The following is a 25,734-nucleotide window of genomic DNA, read 5'->3' as shown; positions in this document are numbered from 1 at the left end:
AACCCCGCCACGTAGAGGCGCCGCGCGGACAAAGATTGACCGCGATAGCGCGCTCCACTGACGGGATCGCCTCATACCCCCTGGCAGCTCCGCCGTCAAGGGCGGTGAGGGCGGAGGCACTCGCAGCACGGGCAGAGAAAGGTGCCCTCCAGGACTGCGTGAGCTTACTGTGCACTTCCGGGAAGAAGGGGACGAGAGGCTTCGAAGGCTTCGCCTTCTGGTCCTCTACGTAGCACCCATCTAGTCGGTCCGGCCGCGGAGCTGGGGGATAAACCATCTCCAACCCCACGGCCGAAGCAGCCCGGGAAAGCACGGCTAACATGTCCGCTTCAGGATCCGATTTGACAGCGCTCACCTGCCCGGAGGGGGCGAGCGGGTCCGGATCTTCGTCAGACAGTGAAAGCCCACCCTCTGATGCCGCGGAGGACATCTGATCTCCGGTGTCAGCGAGTGTGAGAGCTACCATCTGGTTAGACGGATCACTCTCACCACCCGAAGCTTGGATGGAGCGCCGTGAGGAGCGAGAGGTCCGCGAGCCCGTGGGCGGCGGATTAGCTCCCGCTGAAACCCTCAGATCTGCCCGAGCGCCCGCTGCTTTTTTAGAACAGGAGGCAGTTAGCCGCGATCTTAGCTGTGCAACGGTCATGGCATCGCAATGACGACATGAACCGCCCGCGAGCACCGCATTAACATGCTGGACCCCCAAACATGCAATGCAGTGATCGTGTCCATCATCCGGAGACAGGAAACCCCCGCATCCAGAAACGCACAGTCGGAGCGCCATCCTGAAAAGGACGTGCTGCACGACTGTGTTGCTCTTTTAGGAAAGTTGCAACTATACGCACCGCTCTGGAGGACCGGACCCAAAGAACCGCAGGCAAGGGAGTAACCCAGCTCGACCGTCTGCCACCGCGAAGACCCACTCTGGACCGGGAGACACACTCGTTCGCTCTGAAGTGCTGATCAGCAAGAGGAACCCTCATCGACTCACTCAGAAAGGATCTGAAGCGAAAAGGATGGCGTCTGCTGGCTTCAGGTGTGCTTATATGCTGAGATGATTGCAGATGTCGCACACCTGCGCAAGCTTACGCTGCCAATTAATTTCATTCATTGGCCCGTTCAATACTCTCCAGATAAGCGGCTTCTGATCCGAATCCTCCCATTCATGGCACTGAAGTTCCCCAACCGAAGGGGAAATGGAGTTTACTTCCACTCTCTTAATCGCTTGTTAATATTGAACGATCTCACGCTGACCTATCGTTATGCTTAAAACAACGAATTAGAATTATTGAAGTGATGATCGGGTGTGGATATATCACATAAAATTATATGTGCAGGCGGGTAGATGATTAGTATGAAGCCGTGGATTCGGGTGACATTTCAGCTGATCCGCACATCTCTAGTACAGATACATTTCTTAAATAGCCTACTTTCAAGAGTTCACACTTAGATAATGCTTGACTATTTGAGCTAGTTTGGCATGCTGTCCCGGGAGAGAACCCTGAGCTCGGTGATAGATGAGCCCAAGGCTCCCGCCTGGTCAATAAGCATTTGGAGGGATATGAGATCAGGTAGTTCTCGATAGCTTCCCAAAATAGATCACTAGTTGTGCTAGTTTTTAGTAAGTGCTTGTGACTTTAACTTTTGTTGCATAGTTTTTGAGTGTGGGAGGAAACCGGAGTACCCGGGGAAAACCCACGCGAACACGGAGAGAACATGCAAACTCCGCACAGAGAGTATCGGTTGGCTCAGCTAGTGTTGAACCAATGACCTCCTTGCTGTGGGGCAACAGTGCTAGCCATCAAGCCACCGTGTCGCCCAAACTGAGAAGGAGGGAGAAGGGATGGATGGGGGGGTTTCCAAAACGAAGATGAGTATTGAAGTTTAGGCTGGATATTTATATTGAATTTAGAGTGATCCGATTGGCTAGTTAGTGATTAGTGATAGGGACCAGCTGTAGACAATCCTATCACGTGCTCCTCTCGAAATTAGTTTGAGAAACTTCACATAAAGTAAAACCATTACATGCAAATTCAATTCAATTCAATTCAGCTTTATTTGTATAGCGCTTTTACAATGTAGATTGTGTCAAAGCAGCTTCACATAAATGGTCATAGTAACTGGAACAGTGTGGTTCAGTTTTTAGTGTTTAAGTTCAGTTCAGTTCAATTTAGCTCAGTTCAGTGTGATTTAAAATCATTACTGAGAGTTCAAATAGAGTTCATCGATGCGTAGCTCTGCCAATCCTGAACCATGCGAGCCAATGGCGACAGCGGAGAGGGAAAAAAACTTCACCTGATGGGAGTGAAGAAAAAAAAAACCTTGAGAGAACCAGACTCAGTTGGGCACGACCATTTTAATTTCTCCGCTGGCCAAAAGTCTTGTGCAGAGCTTCAGTCATGAGCTCCACCCACTTCTCAGAACAGGTACCTTTACGGTTTGTGCCTCGGTTACTCTTTCATCAAGAAACAAAACATCTGCAGAGCTACAACCAAGGCATTTAAAGGAGTTAAGTAATATCTCCTGCTGAAATAATGCACTTTTGAGTGGCTTTATGCTTTCCAAATCCCCAAATCTTTTTCATGCTCAAACAGCAGCATTATGCATTAAAGCAAGTTCAAACCGTAAAATGCATAAAAGGACCCTTTAAGCAGAACTAAAGCAAAACACAAGATGGCTTGCTTTATTTTTAAGATAACTTTTGAAAAATGAGTGCTTTCAAGTAAACAAAAAAGACAGGAAAAAATTGTCTCACATCGCCTCTGTGGGTTTCTGTATTTTCGGAAACAGCCATTATTTTTTCAATCCCCTGTTGTGTCACAATAATATCTCCATGCTGCAAATGAATCTTCGCTGCGCGTTTCCACAAACAAGATCTCTCCCAGCTTCAGTCCACACTGAAAATCAAAAGACACGCGGACGGGCTCCTGTTGAAGCGTGGCTCATTCATGCAGCTCTGATTCAAGAAATCTCCATGCTTTCCTCTCATTTTGCACACTGGAAACATTGCTGGAAATCACACAGCTTTCAAATCACCAGTGGATGAATATTTCTCCAATCGCACATCTGCATTTCTTGGAATATGATAGAAGGCATGCAGTCGTTTGCCATCTTGCCAAAAAGAAATGTGAATGCTAATGTGGCGTGTGTGCACACGTAGGTTTGACGATGCTGACCTTCATCTCCTTTGGGCAAGGTAGACTGTAGACAGCCATTTATCTTTTATTCATTCTGCCATTTCTAAGGAAGGAGGCTTTCCTGCCACGATGGCTTGTCAAAGTAGAGGCCATTTTGTGATGTGTGGCACACAATGACTGATCATACACACCTCAGGCTCACACATATACATTCATATGTCTCAGTATATCACACATATACTTGGGTATATGTTTTACAAGGACTCTCTATAGACGTAACGTATTTTATACTGTGAAAAAGCTCTTAATATGTGGTCTTACCCAACCCCTATGGACCCTTTTCACATTTCCTTGTTTTTCGGTAGTGGAAGTCATCATAAGTGGGTAAACTTTGAGCGCAGAGAATGAGAGAGTTTTAATTTATTTATTTTTTTTAATGATCATATTTGCTGAAATATTAAAAGAAAAAGTTCACGATTGTGTTATCAAGACTTTCAGAAAAAAGGAAAAGAAATAGTGTGAAACTGAAAATGGGAGCCAGAAGAGAGAATGTTAAATTTGCTGTCCTGTCCCTATAAATGCTGTGTTAGAAACCCCTCATAATTAGTGTGTTTTTTGTAATTTGATATAATACCAGTGGTGTAAAGAAACTTATTACAAATACTTAATTTACTGTTATTGAGTAGTTTTTTTTCAGAAATTGTAATATTCTAAGTAGTTTTAAAAATGTTTACTTTGACTTTCCCTTGAGTACATTTTTAGTGCAGTATCTGTACTTTTACTCCACTATTTTCCTTCAACCTGCAGTCACTACTTTTTTTTTTCTTATCTATGGGGATTGGCCGAGTTGTCTTTTGATTCCTATCCAATCAAATCGCACATAGAAGGTAAATCGCAACATATTGAACTACCTCAAGACATGGGCAATTTATAATTGCGGCAAACTGTTTGGAAGCATTAAAAGTATCCAAGAAGATGTCCAAAATTGTTACATGCAATGACCCAAAGACCTGTTTAGATGCATGTCTCTGATGAAAAGATGGTGAATGTTTACTTTATGATGACTGAAATGGCCTTAAACACTAAGCAGACAAGATTTCAACATGTTGTCAGATTGATGTTGTACCCTAAAGTCATGAGGATGTTGGATTTTGTTTGGAAATGAAAATCGGGTTGACGTCTGAACTTAACGTCAGGCCAACATAAATGTCCAACCTAAAATCAACCAAACATCTATGTCTAATGATGTAACAGCTTGACGTTGTGTTGACGTTATCACTACGACGTCTATCAGACGTTGAATTTTGGTTGCCATACCTGATGAATAAATGTCAGTATTTGACATCAATATGATGTTGGTTTAAGTCAAGATGTTGGCTCGACGTTGGATTTTGGTCACTTTCTACCAACCTAAAGTTGACCAAATATCAAAGTCATTTGTCGTCATTATTTGACATCAAAATAACGTTGTCCTTGGACGATAGCTAGACATTGAATTTTGGTCACCTGACATCACAGCCGAAATCTAACCTAATATTAACATCTTTTGACGTTGTTTGCCTGCTGGGCAATAACTAAACGCACTACAGAATTCTACGTTTACACACATCCACAACTTACATGTAAATGATTCAGCTTTTTACAGTGTGATACTCACTACTCCCTACTCTTGAGTACTTTTGAAAGGCCTACTTTTTACTCATACTTTGAGTAACACTTACAACAGATACTTTTAACTCTACTTGCACTACATTTTTAGGCAAGTAATGGTACTTTTACTTGAGCTTGTTTTTCAGTTCTTTCAGTACTCCACCATTTTATAATACACACATGAATACATATAATGTACATATGATATTATGTTTTTAAAGTCTTGTGAAAAAGGTCCATTCCTTAATCCAACCGTCAAAGGAAAACTGTGGCAAATGTTGAATATCAACAGAGCCTGTTAAGCATTATTTCAATGCATTTTGTTTAATGAGGAAACAACTCATGTCCTCGAAACCCCCTTAATAGTCATAGTCAATTTTACGGAGTTACCAGTGGGTGTGAGTTTATTTGATTCTACTCTGATATGATAATAAATCTTGTCATTGTCTTGTTATATATTCAGAGTAAAATGAACTCTATTTCGAGTAGAAAATGAACACTGACCATCACTGAATAATGTGTTAACCAATTGAACTTAAATTGTGTTCATATAATTTTACACTTAAAGGAAATTACCTCTAATTATTGTGTTTGCACTTATATTACACTGCTATAGTATTTACTCAAACCTTGCATTTTATTAAAGAATAAAATGAAATACAAAACACAATAGGCTTACAAAAAGCAACACTGGCTCATTATGAAAATGTACCCTTTATACATTTGTGGAGAACACGAATTATGTAGCCATAGCTACGTATGGCTGCATTGCGTCATTAAAACGAATGATATACGTCTGCTTCTGTTTCTTTTCGTACTACCAGCTGTGAACGCTTTACAAACTGTTACAACTTTTCCGCTGTTATCAGTTTGCCCAGTGGCTCGCCGCATACATCGGCAGACTTGAGACGCAGAGAGTAGTTGACCGCGACCACAGGGTTCAAGTCCAATGAATGGCAAAAACTAAAATAAGCAAGTAAGAAACAAGGTGAGATTGTAGTAAGATCTGAAAACATCAGGCGGCCACGAGGGCTTTTCTTTTTCTGCATTGCCTTTGAAAACAGTGTCAGTTGAGTTTAGGAAAGGCAATGGGCGGGTAAGTCAGTGCTTTTGAAAACACTGATGGTTGGGTTTAGGAAAGGGTATGAACAGGTCAGTCTGTGCTTTTAGGACGATTCTAAGGCCCCATACATTTTTGGGGGGCCCCAGAGACATGATCAAGGGTCCGCGCAGGGGCACGCGACAATTTCTCAAAATTGTATATTCTTATGGGAATCGCAGTGGTGCATTAGGTAGCACAATCGCTTCACAGTAAGAAGTTCGCTGGTTCAAGTCCTGGCTGGGTCAGTTGACATTTCTATGTGGAGTTTGTATGTTCTCCATGTGTTCGCGTGGGTTTCCTCCGGGTGCTCAGGTTTCCCCCACAGTCCAAAGACATGCGCTATAGGTGAATTGGGCAAGCTAAATTGCCCATAGTGGATGTGTGTAAATGCAAGAGTGTATGGGTGTTTCCCAGTGTTGGTTTGCGACTGGAAGGACATCCTCTGTGTAAAACATATGGTGGATAAGTTGGCGGTTCATTCCGCTGTGGCGACCCCTGATTAATAAAGGGACTAAAAAAACTAAAGAAAATGAATGAATGAATTGTTTATTTTATTTTTTTTAATTTTTATTTCTTTATTATCTGTGTCTTTTTCCTGTCACTGGCATTCTGTTACACTGTGGAAACTTCTGTCATGAAAACAAATTCCTTGTATGTGTAAACAAACCTGCCAATAAAGCTCTTTCTGATTCAGGCAAAATTAAACATCACCCTCACATGAAACAGGAAATGCTTTAAAAATGAACTGTGTTTTATGAGTTGTTTTTCTTGTGGGGCCCCAAAAAATGACATTTTACTGGTATTGCCATACTTGTGGGGACATTTGATCCCCACAATGTCAGGAATACAGTGTACACACACACACATTGCAGTTAGCAGTGCAGTGATGTGGAGATGAGCTGTGACTGACTTGACATCTGTCAGTGAAACTAGTTCGACAATCTTTAAAAACCAGCTGCTGTTCCTCAACCACCTCCTTTCTCACTTTCATTTTCTGCCTTTCATTATCCATCTCTTATGCTCCAGAAAAACAACACCGCTATTCTCACTCGAAGCCACACTGCACCACCTGAGCTACATATAATGACAAAAACATCTCCAATATTGTCAAATGCTTTGTGACAAGACTTCCCAGCCATTGTTTCCAGAAACTGTTTCAAGTCTCGAACACATTTCCAGCGCTTCCTCTGTCACGACTGCTAGAATAACGCACAGAGTCTGTCCTCCTCTGCCATGTTCCCGAGACACTGAGTGATTCTTCTGCTACTCATTAGCACTTTCAAGACAGCTTGGTCTTTTCTTCAGTGTAATGATTCAGCTGTTTCAACAATTCTGTTCGTGTTTTTATCATCACAATTTGTCATTTTGCTGTTAAGAAAAGTAACTTGAAATTAATGTTTTACAAGATTAGTTTGTGTTGGGATTGTTCTGTGACTCTTTCTACGGTTTAGTTACCCAGCGGGCACCTTTATGTCAGACGATCCTGCTGCAACTTAAGAAAATATGTGCAATTAAAGAAACATGCCAGCAAATTAAAGCTGCTGTATGTACATTTTTGACTCTTCTAAAGCATAAAAATACTATAATATGTTTGCAGATATTTAAGAAACATGCTAAGTGAACATTCTTGTTTATTTGAAAAATAATCCTGAAGTCAGATATTCTGCTTTGAAAATGTGTTTTCCGGAATGTTTGTCAATGGCTGTTTCTCAATTCCAAGAACGCAGAGAACGGACTTGCGTTCTTGTGGAGACCGGTCTTGCCAGGTGTCCTCGGAAGAACGAACTCAGGAGACCGCGAGGGCAGAGAACGCGTCCTTTGAGAAATGGGATGCTGCGTTCTTCCTGATGGTCATGTGACCTTCACGCGTTTTAAATGGAAATTATTTAAACATTACAGCACTTATACAATGATTTATTGTTTTTCCCCTCTTCAAAATATATTTTGCATAAAAACATTAGAAATATACTCTGCACAATATAAATAAAACAGATTTTAATACGAATTTCAGCAAACAACTCTTAATGTGTTTATTCCTTTATTAAGATGTTCATGTTAATGTTTACTTTCACCGTTTCATTTAGGGAAACTCCTGAGGTAAATAAGTGATATCTCTAAACTTTAATAATAAATCTAAATAAAATGCAGCGCTTCCCACCTCCAGTCGCAATGACTTCTGGGACTTCCAGAGCGAGTTCGGTGCCCAATGTCAGTTTAGCCAATTATATTTCAGCACCTCTGGTTGCTTTGTTAGAAAACTGCATATTTTATTAATTCAGTCAGAAAGGCTCTCAAAGTATGAGCATGTGACCAAAATGCGACCTCTGGTGGACAGTAGCAGACTCCAAAATAAGACGCAGATTCAGAGTTCCACATAAGGCTAATTTATTTGCTAAATTAGCAAATAATCTAAATATTACAAGCATAAACATTAGGGGCCCTATCATACACTCAACGCAATGTGGTGCAAGGCACGATAGTTGTTTGCTAGTTTCAGATTGGCGCAAAAGTCGTTCTGACATTTTGCGCCATGCTGTTTAAATAGCAAATGCATTTGCGCTCATATGTGTGTTCTGATCTAAAAAAGCAGGCGTGTTTTGGCGCGTTGCTATTTTGAGAAACCATAATAGTCTGTTCTTTAGACCAGAACAAAGCCAGTCTAAAATCCGGTGCAGAGTGCACCTCACTTACACAATGCTTAATACACACAAGATGTAAAGCAATACGCAAATATCTTTACATATGAAAAAGTATGAAAATATTGAGGATATATATGATATAATAAGGATATATATATAGGATATAATTATAAAGGATTAAAATATTACAAAACACATTATTTTCTAGCCTACATAAATATGAAAAACCACTGCCTTCAATCCTTCTTCATCTCGGGAGGCTTTTTCAGTTTATTCAATTTGCTTTGGTATAATATTATCATTATTAGCAGTATTATTTATTATATCCATATTTATATTGGATTTATTAAAAACAAGCTTAGATTTGGCCACCTGTCAGGTTTTAGACCATATGGAGCAAATAACTCATTATTATTGTTCATTTATTCGTTTGCTGGAAATTAGAAATTAATTTAGAAATAGTTTTGAAACTAATTTTTGCGCTTAACAAACAAAATTATTTATGTATAGGATAATGGATTTCCGTGCGTACAAGGTTTCCCTATCCACGAGAGTGAAAGTAGATTATGAGATGCCTTATCTCTCATTCTCGCGCTGTAGATGCTCTGTTTAACTGTTTTCTTGCAAGTGAAATGCTCAGCTTTTCCTCTTCCACTTACTTTACGTCATGTAAATAGCAAATGTGCCATGGCGTGACGCAACTGGCTCTTAAAGGGAATAGGAGATGAGACTCAGATTGGTTTATTCTTAAAACACACCTATAACCCATTAAGAAAATAAACTCAACCCTTTTAGATCATGCGCCACAGCACAAAGCGGATTTTTCCATCCTTAAATTAGCAAAAGTGGATTCCCTTTAAGTGTTTGCACCCTGCACATGGACCGTCAAAATAGAGCCCTAGGTGAGCAGGTTACATTGTAACCCAGTGTTTTCTAACAACACGCTTTGTGATGAGATACGCTAGGGCTGCACGATTAATCGTATTATTATCATGATAACGATGTCTGTGGCCCACGATCAATAAAAAAATATCGTCGCAATTAAGGATGTAACGGTATTGTAAATACCGTCATACAGCAATATTAATTTTTTCCGATATTACCGAAGTCGCATGACTCGCTAAAACTATAGGTCTTCTGAGAAAATTTGCTGCAGGCGAATGAAGCGAACGGGAGGTAGCGAAAACTACATTTCCCATCAGCCCATGCTTGACCATTATCCCTTGCGGTCTGTTGTCGCTACAGATCCAGTAATGCGGAAATGGAGTGTGCTGCTAGAAGCGGGGATGAAAAAGAGCTGTAAAACTCTAAAGCGGGTGTTGTCGCCGCGCGCGTACTGAATAGTGGTGTTGTCGCGCGAGTTCTTATCAGCTGTGTTGTCGCGCGCGTACTGAAAAGCGGTGTTGTCGCACGAGTTCTTATCAGCTGTGTTGTCGCGCGAGTTCTTATCAGCTGTGTTGTCGCGCGAGTTCTTATCAGCTGTGTTGTCGCGCGCGTACTGAATAGCGGTGTTGTCGCGCGAGTTCTTATCAGCTGTGTTGTCGAGCGAGTTCTTATCAGCTGTGTTGTCGCGCGCGTACTGAATAGCGGTGTTGTCGCGTGAGTTCTTATCAGCTGTGTTGTCGCGTGAGTTCTTATCAGCTGTGTTGTCGCGCGCGTACTGAATAGCGGTGTTGTCGCACGAGTTCTTATCAGCTGTGTTGTCGCGCGAGTTCTTATCAGCTGTGTTGTCGCGCGCGTACTGAATAGCGGTGTTGTCAGCACACTGTTCAGATTGATGCAGACATGAGACCTCTATCTTACTCATGGTTTGTCCTCTCAAGTGGGGGAAAGACAATGCACAATACCCACTGCTGTCAACCTGGGCCAAGTCATATCTCTCTGTCCCAGAAACCTCAGTCCCAAATGAGAGGTTTTTTTTTCTGTTGCAGGGGACATTGTAAATGCCCAGAGATACCAGCTTTTACCAGATTATATTTATATGATAATTTTCCTTTAAACCCATCTCTGTCTAAGTGAGTGAGTGATTAAATGTTGAATGTGATGAGTTTTCAACACTACTAAATTGAAACTTTATTTTTTTTACATGGTTTAATATTTTTTTGTTATTAAAATTGAAGTTCCTGTTTCAAAGCTTACAGATAGATGGCTAATTTGTATGTCATTGACACTTTTGGCACTTTTTTGGAGTATTTTCATAAGTTTTGTTTTTTCATGTAAATGATTCAATAAATACCGTATCGTGACATTCATACCGAGGTATTACCGTACCGTGAAATTCTGATACTGTTACATCCCTAGTCGCAATCTTACAGTATAAAGACCAAGCCATTATTTTAATGGCCGGAGTTTACACGCATGAGGTGACTGCTTATAGATTGCAAGTGTTTTTTTTTTTTTTTTTTTGAGAAATGCAATGGTGATCAGGTCACCTTTGCTCCTGTTCAGTCCAAACTTCCCAAGGTAACATAAATAGTAAATTGTTTGTGTTGTGAGAAAATGCAACACGTTTTATGAATTTGTTTGGGTTGTGTGAAAATGCAGTGTGTTTTTTAAAGATGTGTTGTGAGTATTTGCAGCACATGTTCTGTCAAACAGATGAAGATATTTTCTTCATTTGCTGGTGTTTTTCGTAATTGCATGTTTTTTCTTAAAATGCAGGACGTTACACCCTTCTGGCCACCGTATTTTGCCTACCAAAAATCCTCAAATTTTTCTGATTCTCAATGTGAGATCCGCAAAAAAAATTACAAATTCTCATCATTTATTTACATAGCAGACCTTTCTAGTTCCTCACACCACCATTAGTGAAAAAGACTTCATATCGGCACAGTATTGATGCATTAGTAATGTTGCAGACCAGTGAATTCATCTCCATTAACATACACAGAACTGACCAGCGTTTCTCTTCCACTCTTCACAGATGATAACTGCCGTCTGGGAGATTATAAAAAATTGAAGAGCAAGATGTTGGACATACATGCTCAGAGGTACTTGACCGCCGCTAACCATGGCAGCCACGAGAAGGATATGGCCGCTAGGAAGCATCTGGTGGACATGATGTTTAAGCGATTTGACGCAGACGGCAATGGAAAAGTTGACAGCAGCGAGCTTTCACAGGTAACACTGAACTATAGCCATCAAATCAAACTCATTTAAAAGGCATTAATCTAACATTGACAACAAAAATGTATTATATGACTGCCCCTTAATCAATTTTTGATGTGTTTTTGATACCAATGTTAGATGTTAATTGATTTGTATATTTAAAGTGATTTTTACGACTTTTTATATCATTTGACTGGGTAGTTTCACTAAAAGGTGGCACAAGTAGCATTATTTGAACTGATTTGTTTACTTCCTTATTACCAAAGAGCTTAGAATGACCATGAGGCGACACTCAATAGAACGTTCCACTGCAACAGCAGCGCCCAGCAACAGCCCTGGATTCCGCCATTTTGAAGTGAAAGCGATCGGCTGTCCGTAGGATCTCATTACTGTCGCGATGGCAAGCAGCTGCTTTGTTTTTGATTTATTTATTTAAAAAGCACATTAAGACTTAGATACAACCTGAAAGACGACAAAACAACACGTATTTTCACAATCATCAGCACTTTTAATAGTTTATTTTAAAGACTTATAATATGCTGTTGTTCTATTGGAGTTTTTATTCCAAAATGGCCGCCGCGCCCTCTAGTGGCTGTTTCCCAAATTACACTAGAGTGTCGCCTTATGGTCTTTCTATGCTCTTTGCTATTACTGTTGAGTGAGTATTTAAACCAGTAACTAAACAGTTAATTTAAAACTGATTTATTTGGTACTGAATGGTGTTGCTGTTTAGTGAGTCAATGATTCATTAACGAATCAGAAATCAGAATCAGAAATGAAATGTGAATGTTGATTGAGTCATTGTATCATTAACTCAACCTTGATCAAAATGCTGATTCATTCAGCATATAAAGTATGGCTGCTGAGTGTGTCATTAACGTTTTTAGCTTGTTTAATAGGCATTGCATTTATATGCTATTTCTTTTTTACCTTCTTTAAATGCATCTGACGTGTTGATTTTTATCTAAACAAACAGTCAGTTTCAAATAATATAGAAAAATAGAGATGTTATAGAGTTGAACTTTAAGAATGCATAAGAATCCCAGCATTCTGGGTTGGTTGTGATGACACTTGTCATATTGAGCTTTGGATGTGTTAATCAGTTATGCATGTTTTTTTTTTTTTTTTTTTATGACTTACAAATGAAAGCATTTGTATATATCTGATATTTCTGATAAAATAAAACATATGTAATTTTTTACACATATGCCATGCAAATAAAAGCATTGGGATATTTAAATTTATTTTCACAATTAACTTAAATTTAATTTAATTTAATTTAATTTAATTTAATTTAATTTAATTTAATTTAATTTAATTTAATTTAATTTAATTTAAAAATAAAATAAAATAAAATAAAATAAAATAAAATAAAAAAAAAATAAAATAAAATAAAAATATTAAACTACAGTATTTTTTCACACGCTTGCCTTAAAAACAAAATCGCACTAAATTAAATTTAATTAAATTAAATTTAATTAAATTTAGTTTAATTATTATTTATTATTATTTATTATTAAATTAAATTAAATTAACACGATGAGGTGGCGCAGTAGGTAGTGCTGTTGCCTCGCAGCAAGAAGGTCGCTGGTTCGAGCCTTGGCTGGATCAGTTGCCATTTCTGTGTGGAGTTTGCAAGTTCTCCCCGCGTTTGCGTGGGTTTCCTCTGGGTACTCCGGTTTCCCCCACAGTCCGAAGACATGCGGTACAGGTGATTTGGGTAGGCTAAATTGTCCTTGGTGTATGAGTGTATGGATGTTTTCCAGAGATGGGTTGCAGCTGGAAGGGCATTCGCTGCGTAAAACATATAGTGGATAAGTTGGTGGTTCATTCCACTGTGGCGACCCCTGATTAATAAAGGGACTGAATGAATGAATAAATTAAATTAAAATTTGAAAACAAATAAAATAAAATATTAAACACAAGTATTTTTCACACACTTGCCTTACAAACTAAATTAAAGAAATAAAAATAAAATAAATAAATAAAATTAAAAAATAAATTAAATAAATAAATAAATAAATAAATAAATAAATAGACAAATAAATATATTAAACATAAGTATTTTTTCCACACACATAACTTGCAAACAATATCACACTAAAATAGCACAAAATCAAACAAAGTATTACATTGTAAAGTTTATTAAACACATTTAGATTATATTGAATATCCGTTTGAAATTGTGCTGTATTAACCTTCATTACACATTTGGGACTGTTTATATTATTCAGGTTATTCTGAACTGTTATATTAGCTCTGTTAAATATATTATATTAACATAAAACATATTTAACATTTTGTCACACTTTTAATGGAAGGATTGTGTTAATGAACATGAACATGTGTAACTGTCCTGTGCAAAAAGGTAAAACACAGATCCATAATAAAGGTCAAAAAGCTAGGGCCCTATCATACACTTTTAGGGCCCTATCGTACACCCAGCGCAATGTGGTGCAAGGCGGGACGCAATTGTTGTTTGCTAGTTTCAGATCGGTTCAAGAGTCATTATGACGCGTTGCACCACGCTTTTTAAATAGCAAATGCATTTGCGCTCATATGTGCGCCCATAGGCGTTCTGGTCTAAAAAAGGAGGCGTTACGGTGCATTTCTGGTGCGTTGCTATTATGAGGAACTAAAATACACTGTTCAATAGACCAGCTTAGAGGAGATCTAAAGTCCAGTGCAGAGCGCGTTAGTTGTGCACCTTGCTTAAACATAGCTGTGGTGAGGGGGCGTGGCCGAGAGCCGTGGGAACGGAGTGAGGCCACCGTGTAAGTGGATACACCTGCGGTGCGCACCTGCCTCGGATCCCACGGAAGGAGCTCTGGACCATAAAAGGAGGACAGATGGCAGAGGAAACCGAGAGAGGACCGGGCCTGGACATATTTTACTTTTGCTTTCAGTTTGACGGCAGTCTCCGTGAGGAGCTGCCGTCCATTTGTTTTGGTTTAGACGGCAGTCTCTGTGAGGAGCTGCCGTCATTGTTATTAATAAATATTTTAAAGCTCCGTCAGTTCTCCGCCTCCTTCTTCCCGGCGACCAAAGGGCCGTAAACTTCAATACAATAGCTAAATATCCACAGGATGCACAGCAATACGCAATACGCAATACGCAAATATGAAAATGTTAAATGAAAATGTTAAATAAAAAAAATTTATTAAAGGATTAAAATATTGCAAAACACATTATTTTCTAGCCTACATAAATATAAAAACCACTGCCTCCATGGCTTCTTCATCTCAGGGAGCTTTTTCAGTTTATTCATGACAATTTGCTTTTGTATGTTATTGTTAGTAGCAGTATTATGCTGCTATCATCATTCATCCGTGTGCCTGAATCATTAAAATACAGCCCGTAGTCTGTTTTACTGTCAAAAAAGGCTTTCCTTGATAAAAGGTTTTACAAACTTTCTTTCCTCTATAATGTTTTCACTGATTTCTATGTAGAAAAATTTGTTTTGAAACAACATAATGACAGAATTGACTTTTTTTTTTAGATGGACCATGTCTTTAATATTAGTAAGGAAGAATGGAAGAAATAAATAAATCTCACAGTTCAATCAAAAGCCAGTATTTGAAAGCGTGCTGTTTGATTTACTGTATCCAAAGCCTAAATCTCTGATATGGCTGGGGATCTCTTTTACCCACTTTTCATTGCATTAATTCGAAACAGCAAATGAGCATGCGAGCTTGACTGTTTTTTTAATAACTCGCTCATAGACTGATCCCAGGTCAGCTGTGCTTTATCTTGGCCTGCGGCAGAAAGATTACACCTGTCCACAGAGATATACGCCGCATAGCAAAATGAGCAAAATATGAATTTATTCATATTTCTCTGGAGAGAAAACTCTGAACGCACTTTTCACTCTCGGTTACAGGCGTGAGCCATTTCAATTTTATTGTGCAATATTTTCATGTCATTTGCATATTTCTTCATTCTCGGTGGAAGGAGCACAGATCTCTTTTCATGCGTGGCAGATTGAAGACAATGTTTCTAAAAAAAAAAAATTCAGACCGGCCCTGAATACAAAAGCTTGGCCTCTTGACATGAAGCTCGTACAGGTCGAAAAGGTGATTGAGGAATGGGAACGTATAGAGAAATGCCTTGCAGCGAAAATCAAAACACTCGCCTCTAATAGAGCAATTAAACTCGGTCAGCATTCTGCTCACACAGCTCTTCCTGTACACCTGGGATAATCCAAACTATGAACATTTCCAGACGTGTTGAATTTGATTTTTTGTTTGCGCTTTAGTAAGCAATAGTGTTATAAGAAGTAATAATGCTCCAACTGTTAATGTATTTACTTACGTTAACTAAGTATGAATAATCTTGTAGTGCATTCATAGTTCAACATATACTAATGCATTGTTAAAGACCCCCTATTATATGTTTTTACCTTCTCTGCAGTATCTGTCTGTCTGTCTGTCTGTCTGTCTGTCTGTCTTTTATTATTTTTATTTATTTATTATTTCTATTTATTTAGTTCCATTATTATTTATTTAAGTATTTATTTATTTTTTTATCTGTATACAAACACACACACACACACACACACACACACACACACACACACACACACGTATGTATATATATTTTTTTATTGTTGTTTTTATTTACTTTATGTTTTTATTTATTTATTTATTTATTTATTTATTTATTTATTTATTCATTCATTATTATTATGTATTTATTTATAATTGTATTGAAAATTTATTTATATTTTTACACATTTTATATTTATGTTTTTTATTTATTATTTTTGTGTAGTATTTTTTATTTATTTAATTATTGATTGTTTGTATTTATTGTTTTTATTTATTTCTTTATTTATTTAATAATATTTGTATTGATGTATTTTTATTTATCATATATAAATATATATATTTATTATATATATTATATATATACATATATATAATGCAATTTTTATTTGTTATTTTAGTTCATTCATTTGTTATTTTTTATTTTTACTTCGTATATTTATTAGATTGTTTTTACTTTTTCATCTATTTATTTAATTAGGTATTTATGCAGTATTATTATTTATTTAATTAGTTATGTATTTGTTGTTTATTATTTTTGTATTTTTTTGTTTATTCATTTTTTATTTTATTTTTTATTACATTATTAATTGTTTTTATTTATTTATTGTTTTATTTAATTAATTATTTATTTATTATTTTATTTATTTATTTATTTATTTGCATTTGCAAATCTTTAATTATTTATAAAAATATTCTAAAGGAAATTTTAATTTTTAGTCGTAGTCAAAAATAGGGATCGCACTGTAGTTTATAAATTTTAACTTTATAAAGTTATGCAGATATAAAATATGCAATACTTGATATAAAACATGTTTTATGTAAATCTGCATGATCAACACACACTTTAATATGAGCATCACTAAATTAAATAAAAGTGCATCTGTAAACGAACAATGCTAAAACTTTTCCTCCAGAAGTAGCTTTCCCCAGCTATGTCTGTGCATCTCTAAATGCTTATGTGTGAAAGTGGAAGAACAAGAACATGCCTGAAGCTGTTCTGAGATTTCATTTAGCACGGTGGATGGTATATGTAGAGTCGTTCATTATGGAAAACGCTGCTCTCATCCCCTCTAGCGAGGGGCAAAGCAGATCACAGTGGCACATCCACAAATGTAAGCATCTGAAAGTATGCTTGCTTGTTTGTTTTTGTCGTTGAAGTAAATGCTAAATCGTGCCTGCATAGCAAAAGAGGTCAAAATCAAGGTTGTCAGTCAGTTCCTGCGCCGCTATCAAGTCTCCCTAAGAGGATTAGTGTTTGTGGCAGATAATAAAAGGACAGGATTGAATCAGTTCAGGTCAGTCTTAGCCCTAGATGTCCCAAACATTGTACACAAGAAAAAGAAGTAATGTCCTGGCAGAAAATTACCAGTGCATTTTCTATTTACAGAACATGCATTGGAATAAGAAATACTGTCAGTTTATTACCAAGTTTATTTTTTTACCATGGCATTTTATGTAAATATTATACACGGATGGTAGAGCTGCTTGATTTTGCGAAAAATCATAATCACGATTATTTTGGTCATAATTGTAATCACGATTATTTAAAACCAATATCAGTTGAAGTCAAAATTATTAGCGCTCCTGAGAATTATTTTTTTTTTTAAATAAATATTTCTCAAATGATGTTTAACAGAGCAAGGAATTTTAACTTAATTATTCTAATTAAGCCTTTGAATTGCACTAATCTGAATGCTTGTATTTTGAAAAATATCTAGAAAAATGTAATGTGCTGTCATCATAGCAAAGATAAAAGAAATCAGTAATTAGAAATGAGATATCAAAACTATTATGTTCAGAAATAACTTTAAAAAAACTTCTTTCCAATAAACAGAAATTGGGCAGGAAAAGGGTTGTTAATATTCAGGAGAGCTAATAATTCTGACTTCAACTGTATACATACAGTTATTTTTCACCCTGCAAAGGAAAGATAAATAAATACAATAGAAAAAATATGAAACAAACTGTGCTTTAGGCATCTTCACTGTAAGAAAAACACTTTAGCTACAAAAGTCCTTCAGTCAAGAGCAGTAAGGAATTTTCTCATTTTGTTTGATTAATGATAAAAACAGGCGGCAGCAGGAATATTTTGCGCAGTCACTTTAATGGTTTCTTTCACGTGTCTTTTGATCCTCAACTTGTTTGTTTATTACACGAATGAGGGTTAATATGAATAATCACCTATTTGACCATTAAAGCGTTAAGATGACTTTAGATGTCTGCGCTCCTCTGCTCGTCTCAGCGTGCGAATGAGACCGAATGCTGACCGGCCGCATGCTTCTGAATTTGTGTGCTTGCCGCACACACATATAAGCACGCAGTCTTTCGCGCTTTTAAGAGCAACAACTGTGTACAGCTGGAAAGGGGGCTGTATATGATGCAATAATCGTTTATCTCGATTAATGCTTTTTAATAATCGTTTGAAGTCGAAATCGAAATCGGATTTTCGATTAATTGCACAGCCCTAACAAAGGGCTAAATAAATATATTCAACACGTCACCATTTTCTCAGAAAATGTATTTCTAAAGGTTCCATTGACTTGAAATGTTCCCCAGATGATGGTAACAATAAAAGAAATCTATATATGCAAAGAAAACAAAACTAATTAGTTTACAAATTAAGTTATACATAATAAAAAGTGACACAGGAATAAAGTATTGAACACATGTAGAAAGGGAGATGTAGAAAGGCAGTGATAGCCCAGACAGCAGCTGAAATCTATCAGTAGTTTGTCAGCAACCCTCTGCCCTTCCTCATTATAAATTAATATCAGCTGCTTCAGTCCAACATCTACAGGTAAAGTCAGAATTATTGAAGAATCCCCCCTTCCACCCCTACTCTTCCCTTTTCCTTAATAGGGCGGCACGGAGGCCCAGTGGTAAGCATCATTGCCTGACAGCAAGAATGTCACTGGTTCAAGTCTTTACCTGGCCAAGCTGACATTTTTGTGTGAAGTGTACATGTTGTCCTCGTGTTTGCGTGGGGTTTTTCCCGGGTCTCCGGTTTCCTCCCACAGACCAAAAACAAGTAACATAAGTAAACTGACCAAACTAAATCGACACCATAGATGAGCGATTAATCAGCAATGTTCTCTCCATAGTTATTCAGAAGTTGCATTCACTATTAACAAGCAGGGGCGTTCTTGAGATATACCAGAGCCCAAATTCCCTTCTCGCCCTGCAAACGGTAGGGAGCACCAGGCTCGGGGATCTCATAAGCTTTGGGGCCTCTCCTGGGACAGCATGCCAAACACGCTTTATAATCAATCATCAGCTGAGTGTGAACACCTGAAAATAATATTTTAGTCTCGGAAGATCTTTATAAATCTTTGTTACTGTTGTCATCGCCAGCAGTGTTTTCTCCACTGGAGATTGCATCCAGTTTTCCCACCAAACTACAACTCCCAGAACACTTTGCACCCATCAACCCCCTGCCACAGCTGACAATAATCCAGACATACACACAGACACAGCTGTAGCTCATCTCCACTGATTACGTGGACTATATATACCACTCACTTTCATTAACACTTTGCTGAGTCCTGTTTCTTCCATGAACATTATAAAGCGTTTTTCTCTGTCATGTTCTTGTAAGGTTCATCGTTTTGATTCCTCGCCACCTAGCCTGACCTTTCACCTGTATTATGACTATGTGTATTTGATTACCCTGTTTTGCTCCTGTTTTTGACCTTTGCCTGTACAACCTGTCCTGTAACTGATGTATATGCACAAATATACTATTGTATAGCATCCTATAGAAAATATTCATTTAAAGATTTATGAGGGGTGTATTAATATAAGCTAGGCTCTGTACAGTATTGAGCTTCATTTTTAACAGAAAATATGGTGGTGACTTTCTCCAAATATGAAACATTATCCAAATTTTGACCATTTTTACAAATGTGTTTACTTCTTCAGCGTATATTATACTGAGTTTGTCAACTTCTGTAATCTATTGCCAATTAGCTGCCAAATTAATTATGACTGTTCATACGCATTAAAATCCTCAAGGCATTTTCAAAATCTTAAATGTAATCCGAGGCGGATCTAACCCCTCACATTCATTATCAACAATCCCTCCAGCTTTCTTTCACTAACTGTAATTACCATCAGATATTTCTGGCATGGATGAACGTATGATAGACCGTTTTACAGTAATCCCTCATGTTTTTCCAGCATCAGGCTGTTATAAAGTCTTGCTCGGTTCTGGATGTTTGCCAGCCGCCAGGATCCACGATGTCTGATGCAGATATAGGAATGGCATCTTTAATTATTCAGGACGGTAGACAAGAGCAGTGCTTTTTTTGCTTTAGGATGGAGATTTTACATCAGACGTCATGTGGAGACCCGAGATGGCACCGCAAACTGTGTAAACAAACATGTCCTTGAATTGGAACATCAGCATTTATTAGGATTACCTTCAGCAACGTTCACTGCAGAAAGTGCATTAATGCCATTTTTTAATGCATCATACAGTAGACACTGCTTAAGTGTCTTTAAAGGGATAGTTCCCAGAAAAAAAAATCCCCTCATCATTTAGTCATTCTTTACTTGAAAGGATTTATTTCGGAAAAAATGCTAAAAGTCAGTACCCATTTACCTCCATAGTGTTTGTTTTTAGTACTTTAATTTAGCTCTCAATCCATGCTATTAACTACTGGCATATTACCTGCATATCATTAAAATATGAACTGTTCATCAGCACTTATAAAGTATGACCTTATCCTGGATCCCTAATCCTACCTGAAGAATCTAACTAAGGATCTGAAAATTCTTGAAGCAAACTTGTGTGTGTTGTTTCAAGAAAGCAACCATTCATTTGTTTTGTGTTTTATTTTCATCTGTTTTCATTCATTTATTCTTCATTTATTTATTTTATTTAATCATATTACCATTAGCCATTTATATAAATATCATTATATCATTTTATTATTTATAGGTTAATGATTTGATTATTTTTAATTCAATACAATTCAATTCATCTTTATTTGTATAGCGCTTTTACAAGATTGTGTCAAAGCAGCTTCACATAGAACAGTGGTTATCAAACTGTGGTACGTGTGCCATTAGTGGCACGCAGGCTTTCTTCTAGTGGCACACGGAGGAATCAAATATGTCATATGTACATGCTACATATATTTCAAAACTTATCAAAAATGATTTATATGTGAATATGACATATAATAATATTCATTTTATGACCTATAGCCTATTTCTGAGGTCCAGGCAACATTTTCAGGTGTTGATGAATTGGCTACTATATGTTAATACTTTACATTTAAGTACAGCACTTTTTTTTTTTACCTTAAGCACATTTTAATTTAAATGTTGACGTTTTTAGTTGTTTTTTTTTTGTTTTTTTTTATATAAGCACAGTACAGTGTTAACGTTTATACTATTTATGTTTAAAGTGGCTGACAATGATAAATATTCTTAATAATTGTACTTAATCTGCCACGTTTTTGAACTGTGCAGAACTGTAGCTGCTTTACTGGGCGACTAATACGCTACTGTATTTCAATACTGCTCAGTATGGGGGTACTTGGAGAGACAACTTTTTCAGGGGTAGTACTTAGTGAAAAAGTTTGAGAACCACTGCTGTAATGTATTTAAAATAAAATCAGTTAAATAGACTTCAGCATTCAATTAGTTGTTCAAGCGTGAAACGAGATGAAAAGCCGCTTACACGCACATGCCCATCAGGATCAGCAGGCGAGTGCAGAAGCACCATTGAAAATACTGGGGTAAAATAAATGTTCACATTTTAAAGACATGGCGTGGGAAAATGTCATTTTAATGCAGTGCTTCTTGTACAATCTGAGACCCACTTTATATCCTATATCGATCAGGCAGTGAAGATTGTTGATTGTCAACCCAGGTTGCTGCAAAATTAAAAGTCCTTCTGCATATACCCTATAGTGAGTAAATTAACATTTTTGAGTGAACTTACTAACTTTAATGTCTTGTTTTGCAGGTCATCAAGCAGGAAGGTTTGAGCAGAACAGTGTCCGAATGCACTCTCTTCGACCTCTTTAAATACAATGACATCAACGATGACGAACACCTTGCTAAAGAAGAGTTTTATGCAGCTTTTGGTGAGTAAAGTGGCAATTAAGTTGTGAAAATGAGCAAAACTGAGAGATGTTTTCTTCCGCGTAATTAGTCGTGTGAGCTCAATGCGCATTTAGTAACCGTGACACTGATTTTGTGTGTCATTTTTGTAATAGCAAAATGGATAATTGCTTATTTTTTCTAATGAAGATTCCAGTTTTCAGTCTTGTTTTCAGCGTTGATCAGTTTCTTCTTTATTTAGATCTATCGTTTTTTCTAGTTTACTTATTGATTTACTTTGCTGATACAGTACCTTTTCAATATACCATGGTTTAGGTACATAATGCAACATAGGCTCATTTTGAAAATGTAACTCTATATACATTCCTGGAGATCGCAAATTATGTAGCCACAGGAACATATGACGGCGTTCCTTTTCGTGCTTACCAGCTGACTGCTTAACTCCGTATAGACGGCTTTCACGCTGTTATCAGTTTTTCCAGTAGCTCGGTATGTGAGTCGGCAGACTTGAGACGCAGAGTGAAGTTGATCACGATGGATTTGAGTCTAGTAAAGAAAGGTTCCAGAAAGCAGGTAAGACAAAAACAGAGGCCAAAAAATAAAATAAACAAGTAAATAACAGGGTGAGAGTGTGGTAAAAATCAGGCAAGCGCTTTTCTTTTCCTGGATTGCTTTTGAAAACACTGTCGGTTGGGTTTAGGGAAGTGCATGGGCGCTGGTCTATTGGGGTTTTTGAAAACACTATTGGTTGGGTTTCGGGAAGGAGGAGAGTGGGTCAGTCAGTCAACAGTGGCCTCTGGTGGATTTACGCTTAACAGCATGCACAAATGGCCCTGGCGAGAGAAATTTGAGATCTGAAAAAGCGTACACAACAGCCTCTGGCGCATTCGCAAAAACAAAAACAACAAAAAAAACGTACCTCCTAGGATGTATTTGGCGCTCTCTATAAATGTATACAGCGGTACGTTTTTTAGAATTAGCCTGGGTTGACATATTGAATGAAAGTTCCTGTTTTAATTAGTGATTCACTATTAGTTAAAGGGATAGTTCATGCTAAATTTAGATTTTCTGCTCGTTTACATACCCACAGATCATCCAAGATGTACACTGAAAAAAATGATTCATTTATTTTACTACATTTTTAAGGTATGTGTTTGCAAACAATTTATATGGACGGATTAAGTTGGACATTACTAAATTTAAATAGTTTGTTCAAACTCAGCCCATATAAACTTTTCACAACCACTTACTGTTCCTTAAAATTGAGCAAATCTAATGAATCTTTTATTTCAATGTAGGTGACTTTTTTTCTTCAGTAGAACATGGATGAGCTGAATTTGTGGATTTGGGGATTCATATAATGGCAGTGAATGGTGACATATTTTTTAGATTAAAAGCCATGGCTCCTAATGGCACCCTGAGGTCTTGCGAAGCGAAACAATCAGTCCATGTTAGAAATTGTACAAGATGTAGAGTATTGTTAGTTTTATTATTTAATCCAGAGCCTGGTTTTATGTGTATATTTGTGTATATCATTTGTTCAGTACAGTTTGCTAAAAATGTTGATCCAAGTGACTCTATAGAATAATTGCTCTGCTCCTGATGGTATATAATGAAAATATTGACATGAAGAAAAGTTGAGACAGTGTAATTTAATCTGTGATTTCAGTCAGATTTTCGGGCTAACATATTTACTCAAACACATTGCAGTATGAAGCATATTTATTTTGACCTGTACATTTAAATTGACTATATATTTAAAAGAAAATAGAGATCTTTTGTTGTGATTTTTTTTAAATTATTATTTAGTTTTTTACAGTGCGGACAAGAGATGCTCAAAATAACCGATTAACCGTTAACCGATAGGGTGCGTTTGTAACCGATTAATGATATCAGTTAAATGATTAAAATATTATTTTATATATTTTTAAAGTTTGGCTGCATAAGAAGCTGATCACAGTGAACATGCTTTTTGCGTCGAGAGGAGCATCTGTTGAATGGTTTACTAATGGCCGTGAGTGTTTTAAGCTCTGCTTATGCGCCCAGCGCGCCTGGTTTTAACGGAAGAAAAAACTTGTTTGAACAAACAGCCAATGCCGGTTCTTAAAAAGGATTCAGTCAGCGTTTTTGTTTTGTAATTTAAATTTGTCATTCAAGTAAAAAAGATCTACACCAGATTTTATTTTTTTGTTTAGTTTATTCTGTTTTTCTAGGCTGCTGAAAACACTGCAGGTGCGTGAAGATGCTCTGTTATGTTCTGTATGCTCTTCGCATGTTAAAATAAATCAGTAATTTAAAATGCAATATTTAATGTCACACACAATAGACATGTTTTTTTTATTATTAAACAATATTTTTTAATATTAATCTGTTAACGGTTAATATTCGGTTAACAATCGGCGGTTGTTGGTTGGCAAAATTAGCCGAAATGAGCATCCCTTGTGCAAACACATATCATTAAATTTTGGTCCAAAAATGATAACTAATTAGAATCAAGCATAATAAAAAAATCCTTCAGATATGCTATAAACTGCTACATCTTATCCAGAACTGCTTTTTGGATGCCAGCTCTGGTTTTCATGGCAAGTTCACACTATTGGCATGTCATGTAATGAAGTTACATTTCTCCATTAGCCGGTTTCGCAGGGTCAGCGGCCTCTGAAATGGACTGTGACTCCAACAACCCGCCGTTAGAGAGTCAGATCTCGCGGTCACCGTAAAGGTGAATGGATCCTAATTAAGCTCTAATTGAAGTCCACACTCATATTTTTCAGTAAGCCACTGAACAGTGACGGCCAGAGTTAGATTTCTCTCTTTTGTGCTCTCATTAACAGACTTGCTGAAGAGAAACTGAGGCGCTCTAATTAACTGCATGACTCGAGATGCGAGAAACATTTGTTATCGACCATTTGTGTCAGCCTGGAAACTAAGTTGTACATTTAAAGTAGATGACGCTTAGACTGCATGCTATTCAAGCTTGATGAAAGATGTTTTGTATTGGAAAAAGTGAATATAACTGACCTCACTGAACTCAGATGGTCCCTTGGTATTATTTTTGTATATTTAAACTTTATAGAAGTGCATTTTTTCATGTGCGACACAAATTAGGTCGACGAGATTATCTTATGCTCACCAAGGCCGCTTTTTTGATAAAAAAAAATACCATAAATACAGTGATATTGGGAATCCTTATCATCTTTTCTGTGCTTTATAATATTTTTGGAAACCATGAAACATTTATTTCAGGATTTGTTGTTGAGAGAAATTTAAAAATAACAACATTTATTCAAAATAGGAATTTTCCTATTAGATTCTGTTGTTCCTTTTGATCAATTTAATGCCTCCTATATGATTAAAATATGACTGTACAAAAAACTACTGTCTTTGAACTTTTGAACTATATATTATGTATATGTCTGCATCACATCATAATTCATATCAGTAGAACAATTTAAAACAGCTTATTTAACTTTTGTAAG

General features: G+C 37.1%; 1 protein-coding gene across 4 annotated transcripts in view; it reads left to right on the top strand.

Annotated features, from left to right (window-relative positions):
* Nucleotides 1–25,734, top strand: part of fstl5 (follistatin-like 5) — a 389,212-nt gene that overhangs the window by 238,429 nt on the left and 125,049 nt on the right. For 2 of the 4 annotated variants that reach the window (XM_073921519.1, NM_001031842.2), the window contains 2 exons: nucleotides 11,452–11,648; nucleotides 22,158–22,278. In XM_073921519.1, the coding sequence (XP_073777620.1) occupies nucleotides 11,452–11,648; nucleotides 22,158–22,278 (318 nt within the window). Of the gene's footprint in view, nucleotides 1–11,336; nucleotides 11,649–22,157; nucleotides 22,391–25,734 lie in introns of all 4 variants that reach the window. The other 2 variants (XM_073921520.1, XM_073921521.1) reach the window with 2 other exon arrangements.

The sequence above is a fragment of the Danio rerio genome, chromosome 14 (assembly GCF_049306965.1).
Source record: "Danio rerio strain Tuebingen ecotype United States chromosome 14, GRCz12tu, whole genome shotgun sequence".
Taxonomy (NCBI): domain Eukaryota; kingdom Metazoa; phylum Chordata; class Actinopteri; order Cypriniformes; family Danionidae; genus Danio; species Danio rerio.
This window is presented reverse-complemented; position numbering and strand designations above follow the sequence as displayed.